This window comes from Desarmillaria tabescens (assembly GCF_030435595.1).
Source record: "Desarmillaria tabescens strain CCBAS 213 chromosome Unknown EV420scaffold_39, whole genome shotgun sequence".
In the NCBI taxonomy this organism is placed as follows: domain Eukaryota; kingdom Fungi; phylum Basidiomycota; class Agaricomycetes; order Agaricales; family Physalacriaceae; genus Desarmillaria; species Desarmillaria tabescens.
Genome location: NW_026848338.1, coordinates 110,362 through 131,151, shown reverse-complemented (window position 1 = coordinate 131,151; position 20,790 = coordinate 110,362). Strand labels below are relative to the sequence as shown.

The 20,790-nt window shown below is 49.8% G+C and overlaps 9 protein-coding genes across 9 annotated transcripts; 6 read left to right on the top strand and 3 right to left on the bottom strand.

Moving 5' to 3' along the window:
* Positions 1 to 483: 483 nt before the first annotated feature.
* EV420DRAFT_788562 (uncharacterized protein) lies at positions 484 to 3,607 on the top strand. The gene is made up of 6 exons (XM_060483469.1): positions 484 to 654; positions 716 to 1,060; positions 1,107 to 1,552; positions 1,607 to 1,912; positions 1,964 to 2,761; positions 2,814 to 3,607. Exons 1-6 carry the CDS (start codon positions 539 to 541, stop codon positions 3,470 to 3,472), a joined length of 2,670 nt encoding a protein of 889 aa, XP_060326756.1. The 5' UTR covers positions 484 to 538; the 3' UTR covers positions 3,473 to 3,607.
* A 393-nt stretch (positions 3,608 to 4,000) lies between these two features.
* EV420DRAFT_1750750 (NADP-dependent oxidoreductase domain-containing protein) lies at positions 4,001 to 5,222 on the bottom strand (the record flags this gene model as incomplete). Its single annotated transcript, XM_060480339.1, has 6 exons — positions 4,001 to 4,147; positions 4,199 to 4,374; positions 4,430 to 4,479; positions 4,515 to 4,894; positions 5,006 to 5,020; positions 5,205 to 5,222. The coding sequence occupies 6 exons, from the start codon at positions 5,220 to 5,222 to the stop codon at positions 4,064 to 4,066; spliced, it is 723 nt and encodes a 240-aa protein (XP_060326755.1). The 3' UTR covers positions 4,001 to 4,063.
* Positions 5,223 to 5,506: 284 nt separating this feature from the next.
* EV420DRAFT_788432 (uncharacterized protein) lies at positions 5,507 to 7,122 on the top strand. The gene is made up of 5 exons (XM_060483468.1): positions 5,507 to 5,731; positions 5,794 to 5,952; positions 6,008 to 6,070; positions 6,127 to 6,186; positions 6,250 to 7,122. The coding sequence occupies exons 1-5, from the start codon at positions 5,723 to 5,725 to the stop codon at positions 6,862 to 6,864; spliced, it is 906 nt and encodes a 301-aa protein (XP_060326754.1). The 5' UTR covers positions 5,507 to 5,722; the 3' UTR covers positions 6,865 to 7,122.
* EV420DRAFT_1622168 (uncharacterized protein) lies at positions 7,089 to 7,614 on the bottom strand (the record flags this gene model as incomplete). Its single annotated transcript, XM_060475779.1, has 2 exons — positions 7,089 to 7,157; positions 7,210 to 7,614. The coding sequence occupies 2 exons, from the start codon at positions 7,612 to 7,614 to the stop codon at positions 7,089 to 7,091; spliced, it is 474 nt and encodes a 157-aa protein (XP_060326753.1).
* A 97-nt stretch (positions 7,615 to 7,711) lies between these two features.
* On the top strand, positions 7,712 to 10,430 carry EV420DRAFT_1565579 (saccharopine dehydrogenase). The gene is made up of 8 exons (XM_060474036.1): positions 7,712 to 7,807; positions 7,856 to 8,036; positions 8,090 to 8,237; positions 8,288 to 8,973; positions 9,020 to 9,727; positions 9,779 to 10,019; positions 10,077 to 10,175; positions 10,253 to 10,430. The coding sequence occupies exons 1-8, from the start codon at positions 7,777 to 7,779 to the stop codon at positions 10,295 to 10,297; spliced, it is 2,139 nt and encodes a 712-aa protein (XP_060326752.1). The 5' UTR covers positions 7,712 to 7,776; the 3' UTR covers positions 10,298 to 10,430.
* Positions 10,431 to 10,551: 121 nt separating this feature from the next.
* Positions 10,552 to 12,025, top strand: EV420DRAFT_1647065 (FAD/NAD-P-binding domain-containing protein; the record flags this gene model as incomplete). Its single annotated transcript, XM_060477998.1, has 7 exons — positions 10,552 to 10,642; positions 10,696 to 10,778; positions 10,823 to 11,017; positions 11,066 to 11,160; positions 11,219 to 11,465; positions 11,518 to 11,817; positions 11,870 to 12,025. The coding sequence occupies 7 exons, from the start codon at positions 10,552 to 10,554 to the stop codon at positions 12,023 to 12,025; spliced, it is 1,167 nt and encodes a 388-aa protein (XP_060326751.1).
* Positions 12,026 to 12,684: 659 nt separating this feature from the next.
* On the top strand, positions 12,685 to 13,915 carry EV420DRAFT_1647064 (FAD/NAD-P-binding domain-containing protein; the record flags this gene model as incomplete). The annotated part of the gene is made up of 5 exons (XM_060477997.1): positions 12,685 to 12,837; positions 12,884 to 13,057; positions 13,116 to 13,342; positions 13,417 to 13,720; positions 13,775 to 13,915. 5 exons carry the CDS (start codon positions 12,685 to 12,687, stop codon positions 13,913 to 13,915), a joined length of 999 nt encoding a protein of 332 aa, XP_060326750.1.
* A 6-nt stretch (positions 13,916 to 13,921) lies between these two features.
* EV420DRAFT_788428 (uncharacterized protein) lies at positions 13,922 to 14,565 on the bottom strand. The gene is made up of 4 exons (XM_060483467.1): positions 14,490 to 14,565; positions 14,306 to 14,423; positions 14,088 to 14,255; positions 13,922 to 14,033 (listed from the first exon to the last, which is right to left on the bottom strand). Exons 2-3 carry the CDS (start codon positions 14,403 to 14,405, stop codon positions 14,113 to 14,115), a joined length of 243 nt encoding a protein of 80 aa, XP_060326749.1. The 5' UTR covers positions 14,406 to 14,423; positions 14,490 to 14,565; the 3' UTR covers positions 13,922 to 14,033; positions 14,088 to 14,112.
* Positions 14,566 to 15,821: 1,256 nt separating this feature from the next.
* Positions 15,822 to 19,641, top strand: EV420DRAFT_1750746 (uncharacterized protein; the record flags this gene model as incomplete). The annotated part of the gene is made up of 12 exons (XM_060480338.1): positions 15,822 to 15,874; positions 16,006 to 16,953; positions 17,174 to 17,528; positions 17,602 to 17,811; positions 17,874 to 18,065; positions 18,139 to 18,176; positions 18,233 to 18,378; positions 18,656 to 18,733; positions 18,788 to 18,929; positions 18,976 to 19,368; positions 19,400 to 19,424; positions 19,483 to 19,641. The coding sequence occupies exons 2-12, from the start codon at positions 16,079 to 16,081 to the stop codon at positions 19,639 to 19,641; spliced, it is 2,613 nt and encodes an 870-aa protein (XP_060326748.1). The 5' UTR covers positions 15,822 to 15,874; positions 16,006 to 16,078.
* Between the last annotated feature and the right edge of the window lie 1,149 nt (positions 19,642 to 20,790).

Below are 20,790 nucleotides of genomic sequence, written 5' to 3'. Positions count from 1 at the left end.
TTGACATAATCAATCCGACAAATCTGGCGACGATACCCTACTTTCGGACTTATCAAGATTAAAGACTTAAAATGTCGTGAGGCGAAAATGAATAACTGTTGGTTTGAAAACTGCGGCGTAAATATTACAAGTTCGATCGACTTACTAGTTCATCTGCACTCAATGGCCCATGTTTGTATCTCGAAATCAAAAGTAGAGGAAGACGGGTTGAGGGCAGGTCAAAGCAGATATACTATTCACCGGAGTGGTTACTTGTGAGTAGAATCACCAGAGACTTGAGCACTTAAGCGCTGAGCTGCCGTTAAGTTACATTCGGCACATATCGCTGCAAGTTGCTGCGGACTCCAGAGCTAAGGTCCTACCTTGACTCTCAGGCTCCAAATTGTGCCTCACGTCAACTTTGTGACCCACCAAGTTACATAAGCGCAAAGAGCAGTGTTGCTCGATCGTGTTGTTTGGCACTACCTGCCAACCCAAACAACACGAACTCTTCACGGTATTCTACATTTGCACATTCTTCTCCCTTTCCCTCCTCTGAATGACCACCATACCGTCCAGCACACCTCCAAAGGATACCAACAACGGAACAAAAGTCGAATCCACATTACAGAACCGTGGCACTGCTTCGAGGACTATGTTCAACCAGTACGAGAGGTACGCGACCTCAGGCGTTCGTTTCGCGTTCAACGGTGCCAAAAGGCTTATATCTACCTAGGGCCTATCTACCAGCAAAAGTAAGATCTATTGAAATCGATCTGAAAGGCAGACAAAAAGTCGAATTCGTGTCCCTGCTCAAGGCCCTGCTCGCGAGGATGTTGCTAGGTGAATCTGCTGACGGGAAGGATATGGTGGCCTTGGACACAGCGAAATCCGACGCCGACCAGCTCTTTGATGAGATGCTTGAAGACGCTGTCAATTTCTGCAATTCTAGTCTTCCGACGTCAGCAAAGACCTTGCCGGAGCTCTCATCATCAGAGATTGCCGTAGAGACCAAGCCCAAGATGCAGACATCGACCCGGTCGGAGACATCGGAAACGATGAAATCCCACCTCAAGGACTTGTGCGTCATGATTTCTCTCTTTAATCTGTATACTGATGCCTCTCAGTTGCCAGGCAAAGTCCAGGAAGCAACGTTCCCTCCCAATCTCGACCGCCATAAATACCATTATGGTTGAGTATGATGGGCGACCCTTTGGCCGGCTACCATGCTTAGACGACCACCACCGAATCATCGTCATTCCAAATGATCCCCTGGTCATCGAATCCCTGCAACTCCGTAAGGACTCACCGGCAGCGAAGCGCAAGCCCGATAACATCATCGTCCAACTATCTCACCTCCTCAAGCTCGATGATACGTGCAAAGATTCTGATTATAGATCCTGGGTACAGTCGGTCGAGACCGAGTCTGAGAAGTGCAAGTGGGCACAGAAAGGCACTGACAAAAAGACAAGTTGGCTGGACGTTCATTGTTCCATCGAATTGGACACGCACAGAGTCATTGAAAGTGCGCCGCTTGATCAGCCTATGTCCAAGGACCAGGTGTTGGGCGGCAGTACGTTCCTCGTTCAATTTCCGATTTTGATATATTCTGACACTCTACTTCCAGCTTCTTCCACTCCCGCATCTGATGTTCTACAGTCTAGTGACCGAAAGGGCGAAGTTGAACGTCAATTATCCAGTCAACCTTCGAGTTCTTCCATTGGAGCTGCTTCTTCCTGCAGCTGTGAGAAGAAGCGTAATCATACAGAGGTGGAGGAGTCAGAAACTGAAACGACGTCCTCACACAAGAAGCGCAAGACATCGGATCCCGATCCACCCCGCTTTCCCGCAGAGATTCAGTGCGCGTATTACGCCATCGAGCGTCTTCGAGCGGCATGGAATGTCACCCATAGCATCGTTCTTCTACTTGAAGGTTGTGATTCATTATCCGTGCGCTTTCATGAAGCTGACATGACACCCATAGATAATATGCTCAGTCTTCGGTGGTACGACGCCGAGGGCTGCATCGTGACACAACCCATCGACATCATCGGACGACTTCCACTGTTTGTGGTGATGGTCATTATTCTCCAACGGTTTGATGCTACGATGTGGGGATTCTCTGACGTCCAGATATCTCAAACGACAGAGAACGGACCAGTCTCCTTCTGCCTCGAGTCCGACAAAGCCAAAGGAACGCGTTTCCAACTTGTGGGACGCCGAACATTTGGGGCAGATGTACGGTCGTCTGACGTGGCTACCTCCCATGTTCTTGACAGTTCCGGGCAGTCGATCACTCCTCAAGGGCCCCACGATGCATCATCCAATGCTCCCATTACCACCTCGGTGCCGCCCAGTCCTAGTTCCATCCTCAAAGCCTCGAATACTCCTCAAAAGGCATCGTCGAGTTTTCCAGTGCGACAACAAAGCTCCCAGAACGCTCCCTCCGACCTTCCAGGTTCGACTAGGAAATCACACCCTTTATTCTTCAAGGCAGCATGGCCGGAGAATTCCCAAGATAGGGAACCTCAGATTATCGCAGAGGCTATTTCTAGGGCGAATCAATATCTTGGAGAATTTAAGGCGTACGTTCTTGAGCACGTTCCGACGGTCGTCAGCTGGCAAGAGGTCAAGTTTACATCGACTGCCATTATTCGTCAACTCCTCGGTCTCCCTGTTGAGCGCTCACGTACCCTGCTCTGGATGGTCTGTCACAAACTATGCCCTATCGAGAAATGTAATGGACAGGATTTCTGGAAGGGATTCTGGGAGCTCATCCGTTGTACGTTGTATTCCCTTCTCACTAATCTCTCCTGACAACACGCTTATTACAGGCCATTATCTGCTCTGGTGCATTGGTGTAGCACATGGCGACATCAGTATCAACAATTTGATGTACGATGCCGTTACTAAGAAGGCAATTCTGAACGACTTTGACCTGGCTGCGCTTATGGATCCTGGAGACGTATCACCACAGAAAAAAGGCTGGGAGCGGACGGGGACGCAACCGTTCATAGCGCTGGAATTGCTGGACAAGGCCGATGGTTCGGTTAAGCGGAGGTATCAGCATGACCTCGAATCCTTTGCTTGGTGCCTCGTATGGCGTGCAATGGATGACACGTTCCCCCGCGAGACAATTCTTGGGTCAACAGCAGACGCCGTTGCCCACAAAACGAGTTTGGGTATAGGCGTTTGGAAGAAAACCGCTAAACCGGGCTTTGAAGGAATATGGCCTTGCATTGTGGAGTGGATTCGGGCCTGGGTCGGGCGATCCTGCTCGTTTATGCCAGCGCTTGAGGATGGCGGGGACTTTGTCAGGGAATTTGCGGATATCGTCGGTAAACACGAGCAAGCAGTTCCATTGAATGACCCACAGTTGAAAGTGGGTAGACTTTCAGGTTCCTCTACAGGCACCGTCGTCGTCGAAGGACGCGAACACGGGGGATGTGACTGTGTTGTATGCATCGTAGTAATTGTTGTTAGGACATTTTGAAATGGCATTGGCTTGTATTATACCTTCCCTTTTCATATCGCAGTTGTACAAGCCCTCTTCGCTCGAAAGTCTTCTAGTGGAATTTATTTGTGGCAAGGTACCTGGAAGGGCACTACTAGCAAAAATGAGATGAAGGACGTGAAATAATGTAGTATATAATTTATGGCGGGAACGTCTCGAGTTGTCGCATAGAAAGTACGCAAGGTTTCTCATGGTTACCATTTCGCCCAACACCGAGACGATCTAATTTTCACAACCGATTCACGGTCCATCAACGGTTCTACACAGTTCGAAAATCGCGGCAATATTATCTCCTAAGATCAACGATTCTTGTGCAAAGCCTGGGCTTTGACTCGAGTTTTGGATCCATCCTTGTAGCAGAAAAAGGCAAACCTAGAGGCTCGATAGTATGCAGCAGTTTCGAACAACTCATCCTACTCCAAATCTCACGTCATTGTCAGCCATTGCTCTCAGCTTTGAGAGTAGTCGCGATGCTTTAGGTCTACGTGAATCTTCAAGCACTTCAGGCAAATTTCGGTAAGATAGGTCATTAATTCAGTTGCTAGTATGATGGACACGAGTTGCGAACAATCAAGATTTAATAGGCCGCAATGCTGGCAGTTTCGCCATCTTTGCAGTCGATGCAAGGAATGGGTTATACCTCGATCCGTCACCCTACGTCCTTAATGAGACCTGCTGAAAAAAGAGGAAAAGAGAATAGCTCACAATCATCGTCGTAGGGAACCCGGGATCAAAAGGCACGACACCCTCCAAATACTCCACCTGCTCCTTCGACAATGAGATATCCAGCGCCTCTATATTCGCCTTGAGGTGCTCCACCTTCCGACCTCCAATGATCGGAAATACATACGGTGCTTTCTGCATCATATATGCTATAGCGACTACCCAAGGACCCGTTAGAAAATATCACGATGCAGTATAAATAGCTCCACGTACCAGCCGTCACGCTCTTGGCACCAATCTCAGCCACGACCTTCTCTAATGCCCTGGACAGTGGACACCTTGGCCTCCACCTCAGTACGCTCCCAAGCTGGCAGGCCCAGGATTTCCTTCCCCCCCTCTCTGTTCTTCCGCGTCGGACCGTAACTTCCCTTGCCCAAGTCTACCCCACGGAGCAAGCGCCAAACCCAGAGACTTGGCCATGGGTATGATCTCGCGCTCGAACGAACGATCTAAGATGTCCCATCTGCCCTGGTAGATGACTAACGGTGTCTTACGGACGTGGTCCATGGCATACTGGTTGGCTTGAGAGACGACCCATGCGGGGGTGTCTGAGATCCCGAGGTAGAGAACCTTCCGCGTCGCGACGAGGTTGCGCAGGTCATCCGTGACTTCTGGAATCGACGTTTCGTGATCCCACCAGTGCACGTAGAGGAGCGAGCTTGAAGAGAGCCATCGAGACTGAGGAGGACAGGTATTGTTGCAGTAGTATTTCAGGCCAAACCCATTTCGTTCAGTTCGAACGTCACGTGTCACAAAGCCCGTTCGAGTAACCTACTTACCCTTACTTACCTGTGCGACAGTATTCTAAAACTTCTATTATTAAGTATGGTGCTGTATGGTGGTAGAGCCTCTTTTCACGGATTGAGATGCATCGTTCGCAAGTAACTCGATTACTTCTTCGTCTACGGCGTGAGTCTGAACCTGTGCTGTACACAAATCCTTCTAAAATCTTTCTCGAAGCTTTATTTGAGCTTTATTTCAAACTCACTGTCAGCCGGTCCGCCATGATCATCAATCGTCCTACACGGCTGCATATTAGCTCGCGTACAAGGCATTAAACTAAAAGTACCTGCCGGCTATTTGTGTACACGTCAGGAAAAGCATTTGTGCACAAGAGTCAGCATCTCCTGTAGTTACAGGGACTTGTGTACAAGGCTCTCCCCTGTAACTACGGGGATTTTGTGCACAAGGACGGTATAGCTTCGGGAGACTGTACAAAGCCGGCCGCCTTTAAGCCGTCTGCCTGTCATTATTAATGATGCCACTGTGAAGTTACACGGTAGGTCCAGTGAAAAGTGTACAGTCGCAGCTAATTCTCTCCGCTCCCAGCCTGCCTTGTCCACAAGCCAGTATGACACGAGGCAAATGAAATTTTCTCGAAGCGCAGATGTCGCGCCTTATAAACCGGCTGAGGAGGAACACTAGAATCCCCAACCGCCTTTTGCTTTCCAGTTCAACGTCCCTCCGCCCTTGTTTCACTTGCTCTGGCAAACAGTATCTGGAGCTATGTTTCCGGTACGTGCCCCTTTTCTTCACCTAAAGCCATCGTTGTTTACAAAGATCCTTCCCTACGATAGACTGTCACTCGCACACCTTTGACAAAAATGGATAGTCATACTACCCCTCCCAACATGTCGATGATTGAGCGTGCTCGTCGTTCTGACTTGTACGATGGGGCTTCTCTAGAATGCGTCAAGGCTGCCGCCGACGTCCATCTGGACAGTCAACAAAGCGAGGTAGGTTTCTTGTCGCATTGCGTCCATTGTCACTTCGACTTACTACCACGCGTAGTTCGAAAAATACCTCTTCCACCTTTCTCAGGCAGAAAGATACAAAGCTGATGCTACTCATCAGGTTGGTTCTCATTGTCAGGTATCGGCCTTGGTCCGAACTCACGATAATATCTCCAGGATGTTGGGTACGCCATAGGTGCTACGGTTGCAGAGACGGCCATTGAGACTGCTCGTGAGGTTGGTCGCTATCAAATTGTTATGTCTGAATGGAGTCATGCTTATTTGATTGTCTATTTCCAGGCAGCCAATATCGTTGAACGACCGAGTTTCTACGGCAACTTTAACTTGTACACGATGGACATCCCTTTTCTCCATGACATATACATGGGACATGGAGAGCCGGACCACGAAGCTCTTTACAAATCGCTTATGAGGCACCAAGCTACGGGATATGCCAGCGCATGTGTTACCCTCCGCAAGGGGTTCTGGGAAAATGGGGCGGCGGTATCTGCAGACGTTCGCGATCCGAGGTCTTGCATACCGATCCCCCTTCATCTGACCCTCGTTGTCGAGATGGACGTAACCTATTCTGAGGAAGAGCTGGATTTCTTTGTAGATGGGAATGACCATCTTCGCATGAATGTCCCTGGTGTCTTTGCGAACTTGGAATTGGAGAATGAGAGTCATTGTTCCTCGGGGCAGTTGTTGATGAATAGGTGCTGGGCGAAGATACAGCCTGATGGTTCGGTGGCTGAGTTGTTCGAAGGGTATATGGAGATGAAGGTGCATAACAGGATGTACTTTCTTGGTGGGCATGGGGAGGATATTGATATGATCCAGCATGCTTTTTGGGCCATTCGTGATTGGACTGAGGACGATCTGAACGAGGAAGAGGGTGTCTTTGACTTATTTTGACTGTAATTTTTTGTTTGAATAGGCGACGCATGATATACACGAACGTATCATCTACTAGTTTGTTTTCAACACAAAAATTCAAACGAGCTACAGTGTTTTCCTATGGAAAGACCAGAAAGTTACGAACGCCAAGGGCCATTTACTCGAGATACGTATACAGGCTTGTTCGAACCAGAACGAAGATAGCAGAACGGCTGCATTTACAGAAGTAGGGAATTCTACAACTAGGGCTCGTCCATCCCAACAAAACTTTCCACACCGCTCATAACGCCACCGACGATCCCAGCAGCCTCCTCGGAAGGGTTGACGGGAATTTCCCTGCGGTTCTCTGAGGAGTTCATCGACGACTGGGCTCCCTGTCTCCTTTTCCTTCAGTGCGCTTAGGCTTGCTGGTGGAACATACTCCCTGACCGCACCAGCAATGGCCCTAGCAAGATCCTTCGACGGCATGCCCAATGCCTCAGCAAGCGCGTTGATGTGATCCTCGACACCTTCCACCCTCCCGTGCTGCGTTCTATGCTCTATTTTGACAGCGTGCGGTCTCTGGCCCGTAGAAGGGTTCCACCAACCACCCACTTCCGTCTTCCATTGAACGATGCGAAACGAATAATATGCTGTGAGGATAGCGCTCAGGACGACGAGAAGGTATATGAGGCGACTGAGACGCGTCGAAGACAGCGGTGCAGATACTGGTTTCATGAGATTCCCGTTTTGTTTCATTTTTGTTTGCGAATTGGATCTCGACGACATGGGTGCAGAAATTGAGAAAGGAAAGTCATGACTGTCGTATATAAACCCCTGCGTCATGACGCTACGTCATTGGCGCGAAACTGCATCACGTGCTTAGGCGCGTCCAAATCGAGAATTGGATTTTCGCGAAAAATTTCGATTCCATCTTTAACTGCAACTACCATGGCGCCGCTCTCTCATCCCTCTATCCAAGGTATATCCCATCGATTTTACCGATAAAGGTGCTGATTTACTCTTACAGATGGCTGGTTCCGTGAGATCTCGTCGCAATGGCCTGGCCAAGCGATGACCTTAAAGGTGAACAAGATCTTGCACGTCGAAAAGTCCCTGTACCAGGACGTTTTGGTCTTCGAGTCAGAGACATTCGGAAATGTCCTGGTTCTTGATGGAGTCATCCAATGCTCGGAGCGTGATGAGTTCTCGTGAGTCATATTTTTTCTTCTCCTTTGTCCGAAAATTGATGTCGGCCGATAAGATATCAGGAAATGATTGCACATCTTCCATTGAACAGTCATCCCAACCCTGAGAGGGTGCTTGTCATCGGTGGCGGTGATGGTGGAGTTGTCCGTGAAGTTTTGAAGCACGCCTCGGTCAAGGAGGTCGTTCTGTGCGATATCGATGAGGTACTTGAGAGTTATTTTGCCGATTTCAACATGTTTAATGCGTTTCGTAGGCTGTCATCCGAGTGTCCAAGCAGTACCTTCCCCACATGTCGTCTCTGCTGTCGTCTCCCAAGGTCACTGTATTTATTGGGGACGGTTTCAAGTTCTTGGCGGAGCACGAAGGCACCTACGATGTCATCATCACCGACTCGTCAGACCCTGTTGGTCCCGCGGAGTCCCTCTTCCAAAAGCCGTACTTCCGGCTTCTCCACGACGCTTTAGCCCCTGGTGGCAACATCTCTACTCAAGGAGAATGTCTTTGGCTACACCTCCCTCTCATTTCTGAGCTCAGGTCAATGACTCTCGGAATTTTCCCTGTCTCCGAGTACGCGTACACAACCATCCCCACCTACCCTTCCGGTCAAATAGGCTTCATAGTCTGTTCCAAGGAAGCTGGTCGTGACTTGAGCAAGCCGCTTCGCAAGCTCAGCGATACAAGGTACTACAACGATGCTATCCATGCATCTGCGTTCGTCCTCCCTGAATTTGGTCGCGTCCTTCTGTCCGAAGGAAAAAACATCCAGCCCAAGTTTGGCCGCGAAGCTCTTGCGGTTGCTAACGCGAACAAGCCCACCAAGAAGATCCTTCTTCTGGGAAGCGGCTTCGTCGCGCGTCCTTGCGCGGAATACATCGTCCGAAATCCATCCAACTATCTCACCATTGCTTGTCGAACTCTCGAGAGAGCCAAGTCCTCTCGGTGAGGGCCTGCCCAATACCTCCGCTCTATCCCTCGATGTCAACAGCACTCCTGACCTCGAAGCTCAAGTTGCAGCTCATGATCTTGTTATCTCCCTTATTCCTTATACCTTCCACGCTGCTGTCATCAAAGCTGCCATCAAGGGTAAGACCAACGTTGTCACCACCAGCTATGTCTCTCCAGCCATCCAAGCCCTTGACGAGGAGGCCAAAGCTGCCGGTATCATCGTCATGAACGAAATCGGTTTAGACCCTGGTATTGACCACCTGTACGCCGTCAAAACCATCAACGAGGTCCATGCCAAGGGCGGAAAAATCAAGCAGTTCCTATCTTACTGTGGTGGTCTGCCTGCACCTGAGTGTTCAGGCAATCCGTTAGGATACAAGTTCTCGTGGTCGTCCCGTGGTGTGCTACTCGCTCTGCTCAACTCGGCGTCATACTACTCCGAGGGCAAGCGGTTGGACATTGCTGGGAAGGACCTGATGGGTTACGCTAAGCCGTACTTCATCACCCCTGCGTTCGCGTTCGTCGCGTACCCCAACAGAGACTCGACGCCTTTCCGCGAGTTCTACAACATCCCGGAGGCTGAGACTGTTGTGCGTGGAACGCTCCGGTACCAAGGATTCCCAGAGTTTATCAAGGTGCTGGTTGATCTTGGTTGGTTGGACGCTTCAGAGAAAGACTGGCTTAAGGAGAGCTTGACCTGGGCGGAAGTCATGCAGAAGACCATCGGTGCTGACAGCGCGAGCGAAAGGTTCGAATCCCCCATATTGAGTTATCGCTTTTAAGCTGACATAAATCTTAGCGCTCTAATCACACGTATCAAATCGCTGTGCACCTTCCCTGACGAGTCAGAGGCTACCCGCATCATCTCCGGCCTGAGATGGATAGGTCTCTTCTCTTCGGAGAAAGTCAAGCCTCGTGCTGGAAACCTTCTCGATACGCTCTGTGCACAGCTCGAGGGATTAATGAAGTACGAACAGGGCGAGCGGGATCTTGTCATGCTACAGCACAAGTTTATCGTTGAGTGGCAAGACGGGAAGCAGGTATGCTGCGGATTCCGTATCTCTGATGAAATCTGGCGCTGATATGTTCGCAATCAGGAAACTCTCACGTCGACGCTGGAAGCTTACGGCAGCCCCGTTGGCCACTCTGCGATGGCGCTTACGGTCGGGTTACCCTGTGGTATTGCGACGCAGCTAGTTCTCGACTGGGGTCCTCAGTGCACCAGGTATCCAGCGCCCGTACACCACTGAAATTTGCGATCCCCATTCGCAAGATCCTAGAAGCTGAGGGTCTGGGCCTCGTTGAGAAGGTTTTGTAAAGATAGATAAAGAGAAGAAGTATTAAAAAGACCCTACATTGAGCAGGTGTAGCGCTTATCGCCTTCGGCTAGAACAACTGACTATTTTTGTACCATCATGACTCGTTCATTCGTCAAGCTGCGCAGTGCACTGCCGGTGGGAAACGTGTGTGCGACTGCAGAATTGTCGTCCGATCCGATCATATAAAAGGGTTTACTGTTGCCGGTAAAATTGTAACTAACCCTTGAGCTTGATTCGACTCGTACTCTTGAAGATGTTTCGCCGGTTTCAACGATCTCCCTTGCCAGCAGAGGAAGCTACTACTCCCAAACCCAATATCGTGGTCATTGGAGGTAGTTATGTTGGTGAGTTGCACAGTTCTGGATTTTTCCCTTTAGATTTCTCATATCGATTACAGGCGGGTCTGTAGTCGATCAACTTGCATCCTCTCTTCATCGAACGCACAATATTGTGCTCATCGAGAAGAACTCTCACATCCAGGTGCGTGTATTGCTTGTACATTAAGAACTGACGCTCAAACCTAGCATATAGCATCTCTTTGCCTTTCCCCGTGTAAGCGTTGTTCCCGGTTTTCGAGAACAGAGCCTTTATTCCTTTCACAAACTGCTTTCCATGCGAGTCCACCTGGCTCTACCTCTGTGATACATGCCATTGCGGAGAAGATTCTTCCCGGCAAAGTCATACTGGATAATGGACAATCTATATCTTACGAATATTTGGTACTTGCTACAGGAACCGGCAAGCCTGGACGTCTGATACCAACCCAGAAGGCTGTGGAGACTCAACGATTCAGAGACCTCCAGCAAAGTATAGCCAAGGCATCGCATATCACGAGTCATCGGGGGCGGCGCGTATGGTATCCGTGAGTATAACGTGTCTTTGTGACTTTGAGCACGCGTTATTGACTAATTTTTTTGCAGAAACTGCGATGGATATCAAAGATTATGCGTCAGTCGAAGAAGGATCACTGTCATACATTCCCGGCCCAACTTGATGAGCCGGTTCCATCCCAAGCTGCACGAGATCGTGATGGAGAAGTTTAAAGCAGCTGGTATCGAGACAATCCTCGGCCAACGAGTGACCATACCTGAGGAGGGTTTCCCCAATAATGGCTCAGAGTTCGCCATAGCTCTGGCTGATGGGACGGAGGTGAAGACGGAGCTAGCGGTTGGTTTCTCGTTCGTCAACTTGGGTAGTAGTGGTGCTGATGCTATTTCAGATTGTTTGCATTGGCGCGGTCCCTCTGAGCGCGCCTTTACTTGCTTTGTCCCCGTCATCGGTTGATCCGCAGACGAAGTATGTCAAAGTGAAGCCGACCCTCCAAATTGCGGACTCGAATTATCCAAACGTGTTTGCTATTGGAGATGTTGCTGATACCGGAGCACACAAGGCTGCACGCCCGGGAGGGATGCAGGCCAGGATCGCTTCGAATAATATAGAAATGCTTATCAAGGGCAAAGACTTGGATCTGCAGACGTATTACCCAGATGCACCAGGTATAGGTTTATCGTTGGGATTTGTGAGTTCATCGTCCTTGACTATTTTCTTGCTGCTGACGAGTTTGTTTTCAGCACTCCAAGGTCAGATTCCGAAATCCATCTACGCCTGACGGTGAACCGTCTTGGAGACAGGCTTTGAAGCCGTTCAAGACCAAGGGTAACATGGACGCAGGTTGTCGGAAAGTGTGGGATCGACGTGCACCTGGTGTGAAGGATTATGATCTGTAGAGAACTTGTTCGGACTAAGAGTGATGCAATTAGAGGCTACCCTGAATGAATCAGTTATTGCTTGACCCTTACACTGTTCACGCGCTCTACGCGTACATGACACGTCAATATGTTATTTATAAGCTACACGCGGTATATCGTACATTTCGGCCGAGCATTCGTAACCTCTGCAATGGGGGCGCCAATCACAGTCTCGCGTTGCCGGAGGGCCACGTACCCTGTCCAGCGATCAGTTCGGAATGAGGCATTTATTGCAGGCCTGAAGATGAGATAAGATGTCGGAAAAACGGTGATGCTGTCTAATCTGATAAACTCCTGTACGCCACAGTACGCAAGCGACCTTAGTCATACTTTTCCAACGCGATCGTATAAAAGGAACGCGACCGCCCGCACATTCGCCATATTAGCCATCCTGGCGTCCTCCATACGAAATTTGACTCGATCTATACCCTTCCGACAGATGTCGACGTCCGCTACCCAGAGAACCCAATGTGGTTGTTATAGGAGGGAGTTATGTTGGTGAGTTTAGCTCCTTCGAAAAATTTCCCCAGAGCTGACTATCCGAAGGAATGAAAATGGCCTGATTTGCTTGGTCCTGCCATTCATGAAACGCATAATACTATCGTCATTGAAAAGAACTCTCATTTCCAGGCAAGTTCATGACAGTTCTGCCTCTTGAGATTGCTAACTGGGACCATGTAGCACCTTTTTGCCTATCCTCGCATAGGGAGTCGTTCCCGGATTCGAGCACTAAGGCGTTCATTCCTTTCACCAACGCGTTCCATGCCAGCCCGGCCGGATCTACGACCATGGTACGTGCTACAGCTGAGAAGATCCTTCCGAATGAAGTTGTTCTAGACAACGGAACGTCCATTCCTTATGAATATCTCGTGTTTGTCACGGGCTACTGGACGCCCTGGTGCACCGGTAGCGTACGAAAAAGGCGACAGGAGACGAAGAGAATCCAAGGTGATCCAGGAGAAGGTAAAGAGCGCGTCGAACATCGTTGTGATTGGAGGTGGCGCGTACGGCGTTCGTGAGTGATACTTCTTGAAGGACGTAGTAAATGTCATGACTGAGAAGAATGCAGAGGTCGCCTTCGATATCAAAGACCAATATCCGTCGAAGAAGGTCACAGCTCATCCATTCCCGCCCGCTGGTGATGAACCGCTTCCATCATGCCTTGCATGATATCGTCATGGAGAGGTTCAAGGCCGCAGGGATCGAAACTATCCTCGGACAGAGAATCAAGGGTATTCCGGATTGGTTCCAGAATGATGAACCGAGTTTTCAATCACCCTTGCTGACGGAAGGGAAGTGAAGACCGATTTGGTGGTATGTATAATTCAGATTTTTTTTGAACGGATAACACTTTATTAACTGCTCCTCAGATCCCTTGTACAGGATCTACCGTTCCCCTTGAGCGATCCCCTATTGTCGCTGTCACCGTCATCAGTAGATCCGGAAACCAAATATGTCAAGGTGAAGCCTACGTTGCAGATTGTAGACCCCAAGTACCCGCATGTGTTTTCTATCGGAGATGTAGCAGATACTGGAGCGCACAAAGCCGCTCGGCCCGCCATCGCCCAAGCCCAGATCGTTCTCAGAAACATACAGAAACTCATGAAGGATGAGAAGGCAGAACTGGAGACGTACAAGCCCGACCTTCCTGCGATACATTTGGCTTTGGGATTCGTGAGTGATGGTTCTGTTTTCACGTCGAAGAGAACTGAATTCCTTCTGTGACAGCGGCCGAGCATTAAATTTAAAAACCCGACGTCGCCTGATGGAGAGCCTATGAAGATATTGGATGATCACGGTGACCTGGAAGCTGGGTGCGGCAAAGTATGGGCGATGAGGGCTCCCGGTGTGGTAGACTATAGACTCTGAGAGTGTCGCCGGTGACCTTGCTCATTGGAAACAAGGCGTTGTCAATTTAAATGGAAAAATATAATTTAGCAAAGCGATAGATAGTTGTAATGTGCACCTAGAGTGATATATGATACAACTGTAGAAACAGAACGATTTGAGTGGATCATGTAGGAGATGAATTCGAACGCACGTCGACACCTGACCCTAAAAGCCTACTAGTCCCCGCTTGCACGCATCGGTGGATGAGGCGAGGGCTGTTGGTTTGAAGATAGTAAAGGTTCCCTCTCATCTACATCATCTATACTCCCACTTTTAGAAGGACTTCGACATATGCAAAGATTCTCCGTAAAATCATGGCCTAGAGGCAGCGCTCTAAAAATTAGCAATATCCCTGCGGAACAAACTCACGAAGAGATGCAAAATCGAGACATGCCCCGGCACATAATCCACAACAGGCGGCCAAAAGGGCGGCACAGAGATCATCACATTGGCACTGAGTGGAATCCATAGTCAATCTGGATGGTCGCTGGAAGAATGTTGTAGTATCTGCCAGCGGTTAAGATAATTCAAAATATAGAAACAGAATATTTGCCTGTAAAGGCTCCGAAGGAAAGGGGTAGTAGGCAAGAAAATGTCCTCGAAAGCAACGGGATGATGGTCGGTGGGAAACACTGCAGATGACCGGTAATGCGGACCGAACCCAACGCTCAATGCCACAGTCAAACAGAATACAAACTTTAAACTTCTCCTTTCATCCATTCTACTTTCTTGTTGTCGTCTTTTTGAATTCTTCCCTTCTGTTATCCCCACAGACCTTAATGGAGGTCGAAAATTCTCGTGGCATGCCACGATTACGAGGAGCAGCTTTGGGACGAAGAGGAGGCCACAACAAAACCTGGGTGGCAGGAGGAAGCTCTACTCAGTCAAGTCGTGCTAGCACGCCTGACAACCAACGATGGACCCGTGGAGGAGGTGCGAGAGGTGGACGAGGGACGCGTGGGGCTCGAGGTGGCCCGAAGAAGTATGCTAATGCAACCTATCGTGCTCCCCACATCGACGGTGGTGGCGAAGAGCAAAACACCGAGGGATCAGAGGCAGAGGCAGAGGCAGAGACAGGAGCAGCGGAGCAGCCTCATACTGAAGAGGAGGACAAATGGGACTTTAATGGCTTTGCCGACCCGTACGACACCGACGACATTCCTGGCCTCGAGTATATGACGTTGAAGACCGATGCTGAACGTCTAGAGTATTGGAATATGGTGCGTGACTAGGTGCCTCGCCCAGTACCCGCTTCACTTGTCTTCTTCCAGCTGAAAATAGAGCGTCAACGAGAACTTGAACGGAATATCCGCGACGGTCTGGTCGATGCGCCGGGCGTGGCGAAGTCTTTGAGCGATGCCATTGATCTCGTTGGGACCTGCCAGCAAATGTGTCCGCTTGTACAAAGTGTCAGGCGCGATAGAGAGAAACTTCTTTCAAAATTTGAAATGGTACGTCGTTATTCGCTGCAGGTGACGGCTTGCTGAAGATTTTCTAGGTTCCAGGAACAAATTACGTCGACCTCAGGCGTGCGGTGAAATACTACGAACGAGGCAGTGGAGACAGGGCACTTCCGAACGAAATACGTCCAGGACCAGTGCTCGAGAAAACACTGGACTACTTATTCCTTGAACTTATGCCCAGAGAAGGATTTTTGGCGACCCAGATGTTCATCTCGGACCGGTCACGGGCAGTACGGAACGATTTTTCCCTGCAGCGGATCGCTGATGCTCGTTCCATCCTATGTCACGACCGCTGCGCTCGTTTCCATATATTATCTTTGCACTTGGGCAGAGACATCAAGACTCTCGATCTGCAGACAGAAGCTTTACTTCTATCCAACAGTCGGTGAATTCTCTCTGATACTTGGCATCCTTCATTGAAGACTCCTTTAGCGCTCACGAGCTTGAAGGAAGCATACGAGGACCTCATAGACAAGTATAGGTCCCCGACGGAACTCGAAGTTTCGTGTCTATCATCGCCTATTTCTCATCCGAGAGAAAAGAGCAGACCAAATCGTGGTCACACCCGATGTTGCTTCGAATCGGATCTTCATCCTTGCTTCACAGTTTCCGCGAGGAAGTGCGGCGAGCGAGCGCGCCCATAGGAAGAACGTCCAAACTCGTCGCAGATGAGAAGTGCATGGAGATCTTTGGCGAGCTTGCTCAGGCTGTCAGAGAGAACGGGAACAAGATATTCACCTATCTCATGGCATGCCTGTTCGAGTATTTGTTTGGAAAGGACACGATTGAGGGGATAGAAGATCTCCGGGAGGGTTTGACTGACCAGGATATCATCTATGGGAACTACGGAGGATCGGACGAGCCTGAACAGACTTCTTCATCTGAAGTAGTTGAAGAAGCTAGTGCAGAAGAAGAGGCTTACGATGAGGAGGAACTCGATGATGAGAGCGAAGAGGTGGCTGAGGAAGCTCCGGCAGCATCAGCTACAACAACGGCTCCTTTCCCTCTTCTCCAATCCTCTCCTTTTGGCTCCGCGTCCCCTGCTACACAGCCTCCCGTGAAGTCAGCGTTCGCGAACATTAAATCCACGCCCAGCACTTTTGGTGTCTTTGGTGGTACAACAGCGTTTCCAACTTCGGAGTCTACACACGCTGCGTTCCCTACTTCGACATCAACTTCGTCTAACCCCCAGTTCCCGACATCATCTTCTTTACCATCATCAACAAATGGCTTCTCTAATCAACCCACTCTACAATTCCCCTCCTCTGGCTCGCCGAGTCCGTTTGGCCAACCGGTTCGGCCTACAGAAGGTCTTGTAAATGGCTTAACGCCTCCCGCTTCATCACCCTTCGGCGGGTTTTCATCCAGTGCTTCAGGCACCGAACGGATTTCCAAGTACATCAGGGAGTCAACCTCAGCCTCCCTCATTTCCTACCTCCTCGTCTGCTCCTTTCGGATCAGGGCAGCCGTCGATTTTCTCAAGCACACCAAAGCCTCTCCAGAGCTCTCCTTCTCGGACTCTGAATCCGGCGGCGCCGTCATTTACACCTCAAGGTTCGCCAGCGGGGAATTTCGCCTCGACATTCGGGAACGGCATGAGCAGTACACCATCATTCTCATCTCCTGCACCGTCACCGTTCATTTCAAAACCCTATACCCCTCCTATCAACACACAGGCCTCTGCATTTACTTCAAACTCTTTCACACCTCCGTCCCTGCCGAAGCCCTCTACGCAGCCCCCGATTGTTACTGACTCATTCTCACCATCGGCTAGTGAACCTTCCATGCCGTCGCCTACCGTCCCTCCTCCTCTACCCAGGAAGCAGCCTATATCTCTTCCTTCGACACCAACGACAGCCTCGTCTGCGAATCCTTTGCGCGACTTCTTCAAGGGGTCATTGAAGACATCGATACCCCCTGCAACTGGAGAGCTTAGTCCGCTGATCATCACTTCTCCTACTACGTCAAGACCTGCATCGATCCGCAACTTTTCGTTTGATGATACTCCAAGGGCCGCCGATAACACGAATCCATTCGAAGCTATCAGCCCTCTCAAATCCAAAGGCAAAGGCAAAGCGTCTTCCGAGGATCTTGACAAACAAACGAAGGAAGACATGCTGGAACGAGCCGTTCGTTTTGACTGCCCGGGGCTTGCTGGTTCGGGACACTTTTGGTTGCTGGAAAGAGCGTAGCGTTGAACAGATCGCGTGGCGGAAGGCCTGCCGGTCTAGTGATGCATACAGGGAGAAGATACGCAAACAAGGTCAGGCTTCGCCAAGCAGCGAGCGAAAGCGCCGGTTATTACCCAACGGCACGCACGGGTCTGTCGCCCGGAAACGTGTTCGCCGACGCGTCAACAGCGAGTATCATCGTCCACAAACCGACGAGGAGCTAGCCCGGCGCTTCAAGGAGGTTAATCTCGTTTTCCGTCGAGGATCCAACACCGTTACTCATTGTGTTCTCTCCTCCCCCAGAACCACGAAGAGCATCAGCGGCGGTGGGCTCAAGGATCATTTCTACAGCTCATTCGAGATCATGTCAAGTTGCAGCTGTCACCGTCGGAGTGGCAGATTTGGTTATCACTGAATCCAGATAGTGATCCCACGGCGATATGGTTGGAACGCAAGTTTGACGCGCCTGCGTCGGGGCGATGGATGGGGGAGAACGTGTTTTCGATACCCTTGAGGCCTTCTGGGCCTCAGTCGGCTTCGGCTGTCGCCTGGTGTCATCATTTTTGAGTGTACACCTTTGGAGGGCATCGCGGATGATCTAGAAAGGTTGGTGATACCGTTTTCGAGGGATTAGTTTGGTGAACTCATCTACGCATGATCAGGAAATACCGACTCTTGGACGATTGCTCCCGATTGAGGGATATCATAAAGTCGCTACCGGAGAATCGGCATTATGTACCTTCGTTGTTGGTTATATGGTGGGCAGAAGAAGGAGAACGCTCAGCCGGCGTCGGAGTTTGCAGATATGGTAGGCTTCTCAGTCGATACCTTGTCTGGCATGGTTGTGCTGATTGTTTTTCTCGAAAAAGGTTCAGAAACTTGCTACGGAAGGGACAGTTGGCAGTTTCGAGATTCTTTCCATTAGCGAGCACGACCAAAGATCTTGATTTCAAGTTTGCAGGAATCTATTGGTGCACTGAACTTTGATCTCGAGGGTCCGCCTTGTGAAGGGATTGACGGTGAAAGGTGCTGTATTTCACCTTGATGCTTTTAATCATCTGGGTGCTCACGGAGGATTGCCATAGGTGTTTTGAGGCTGTTTGAGAACATCCTGGAACCTTTCATGCAAGAATGGCTTGACAATTGCTCCACGCGCGGTTCTTGTACGTCTTTCGTCTTAAATGGTCTTCGGTTGAAAACTTATCCATCCGTTCCAGTCAATTGGGTCTTATATGGGCGCTTTTTGAAGGTCGTCGTGGATCTTATGCGATTGATCGTCCGAGATTCTGCGAAGCTACTACGGATCGACGTCGAGGACAAGATACCTTCTTTTGAACCCCAGAATGTCATCGATAGCGAGTACGTGGAACGCTCGTCGCAAGATCTTGTTCTTACCCTGTTTCAGAACGGCGTTTGACAATGCGTTGTCGTGGTTGGCTGGTATCGATATTGATATCGCGACCGGCCCTATCACTCTTGACCTGCAAACGCAGCGCGACTTGGGCAGAGGTTCGCTATATCGTCTGGTTATGCTAGGGAAGAGACTGATTACATCCCACAGGGTTCCCTTCCCTCACCTTTCCTTGACCATATCCGCTCGTTGGTTCATCGCCTTGTGGATACAAAGTCCACCCAAGACGCAGGTGTTCATTCTCAAAGCCGACATTGGACCTGCGACAGAGCAATTCCGAGCTGCAGTTGAGAGATATCAGGCTCAGCTCACTCAGGCTATGGCGATGAGCGTTCGTCGCTCACCCAAGCGCCGCAGTGTCTCGACTGAGACGAGCGAAAGCGGCAGGTATGTCGCCTTTCAAGATCATTGCCGGTAGTATTTCTGACTGGTTTGCTATTGCAGTAAGCGTAGGAGGCTGTCAATGTCAGGGTCATCATCTTCTATACATTCCGAACGCAGCCCCACGCCCAGCCCAGCCCCCATGGTCAATGGTCGTACATCGCCATCCCCTGCCAGTTCAATATCGGTCTCGCAAGTCCTGAGCCGTCTTTAGTCACCGTGGCCATGCTTCGCTCGTTGACACGGAATATGAAGGAGAAATATGGGATGGAGAATTAGTTTATTGAGGATATGAATTTTAATTTATCTGATTTTTTGTATTGTTCGGCTATCAAAATTGCTGTGAATTGGCCTAAAGATAACTTTCGTTTCCCTGAGAAAGAAGCTAAACAGAGCCCGTACTGCACATGTACGAGCTGTATATTGGACACAGGATGGTATGGTTACTGAACAAGAGAAGTTGCTTAGGCAAGCATTTTGTTGTTTTCTTTCTCACCATCATCACCGCCTCTCGAATGCAGTACCGCTTGCATGCTCGTAAAAGGCATTAATTTAGTTCCCGGACAGTGCCATGGATTCGGTTGTATTCGATAGGCAGTACGCCAGCTGTTGGATCGATGCTACTTAAGGGCTTCGCTATGGAAGAAAATCCGCAAATCCGGCTCATTCATTGACTCTTATCATGGCGACGCCTAGTCATGATGTACAGCTCTTCAATTCTGAAGAAATACCCCAAGAAGACGCGCAGTATGGTGGTAGTTCGCGTTTCGGACTACCAGAAGGCGAGTGCCATCCGTTCAGTCACTGTGTCAAACTCATGGTAAACAGGCCGGGTAGGACCAGGGCACGCGAAAGCGTCTCTGGAAGATCACCAAGATCTTTGGCGAACATACTTGCGCGAAACGGCATTTTTCGAACAAGACGTGCCGGGTGTTGATCTCGACGCTGTCGATGCCTTGTTGATTATTGTACGTAGAACAAGCGGATGTTCTTTTCGTCCCCCTCATTGACTTGCTGGTTAGGTTGGGTTATCTTCTTCATCTCCCGTCGTACAACAGCCTGAGTACACAAAATGGCTCTCGAGCATCAGTGCCGAGCTGTATATCGTGGCTGCCATCCTTTCTCGCCGTCTCTTCCTCAGCCTCGATTATGGCTAGCGCACTACGACGGTGATCCTCGGACTCCTTTAACATCACGTATCAATGGTGGAGTCAAGATGTGCTTATTACGGGACCATAGGGATGGTGCCCGGTTGGTTTCCCTGACTCGGGCACCCTTCTATGCCATACTCTTCGGGGCTGTTTAGAAAAGTCTCAAGCTCTCCGAGCTACAGATGGAAGGCTTGGGCGCGGGTTCTCTTGAATATTCTGCATGCAAAGACTGGACTCAAAATTAATTATCCATATTGTAATGGATTTTTGATCTAGC

What these genes read in the sequence shown, in the direction of transcription:
- EV420DRAFT_1565579 (XM_060474036.1), top strand. Translation starts at nt 7,777, where the DNA reads ATGGCGCCGCTCTCTCATCCCTCTATCCAAG. An exon ending in TTCTGTGCGATATCGATGAG is followed by an intron (nt 8,238 to 8,287) that starts GTACTTGAGAGT and finishes TGCGTTTCGTAG; the next exon opens with GCTGTCATCCGAGTGTCCAA. An exon ending in AGTGGCAAGACGGGAAGCAG is followed by an intron (nt 10,020 to 10,076) that starts GTATGCTGCGGA and finishes GTTCGCAATCAG; the next exon opens with GAAACTCTCACGTCGACGCT.
- EV420DRAFT_788428 (XM_060483467.1), bottom strand. Translation starts at nt 14,405, where the DNA reads ATGGATTCCACTCAGTGCCAATGTGATGATCTCTGTGCCGCCCTTTTG. An exon ending in TCTCGATTTTGCATCTCTTC is followed by an intron (nt 14,256 to 14,305) that starts GTGAGTTTGTTC and finishes CGCTGCCTCTAG; the next exon opens with GCCATGATTTTACGGAGAAT.
- EV420DRAFT_788432 (XM_060483468.1), top strand. An exon ending in TGGACAGTCAACAAAGCGAG is followed by an intron (nt 5,953 to 6,007) that starts GTAGGTTTCTTG and finishes TACCACGCGTAG; the next exon opens with TTCGAAAAATACCTCTTCCA. An exon ending in CCATTGAGACTGCTCGTGAG is followed by an intron (nt 6,187 to 6,249) that starts GTTGGTCGCTAT and finishes GTCTATTTCCAG; the next exon opens with GCAGCCAATATCGTTGAACG.
- EV420DRAFT_788562 (XM_060483469.1), top strand. Translation starts at nt 539, where the DNA reads ATGACCACCATACCGTCCAGCACACCTCCAAAGGATACCAACAACGGA. An exon ending in ATGTTCAACCAGTACGAGAG is followed by an intron (nt 655 to 715) that starts GTACGCGACCTC and finishes ATATCTACCTAG; the next exon opens with GGCCTATCTACCAGCAAAAG. An exon ending in ATTCTGGGAGCTCATCCGTT is followed by an intron (nt 2,762 to 2,813) that starts GTACGTTGTATT and finishes CGCTTATTACAG; the next exon opens with GCCATTATCTGCTCTGGTGC.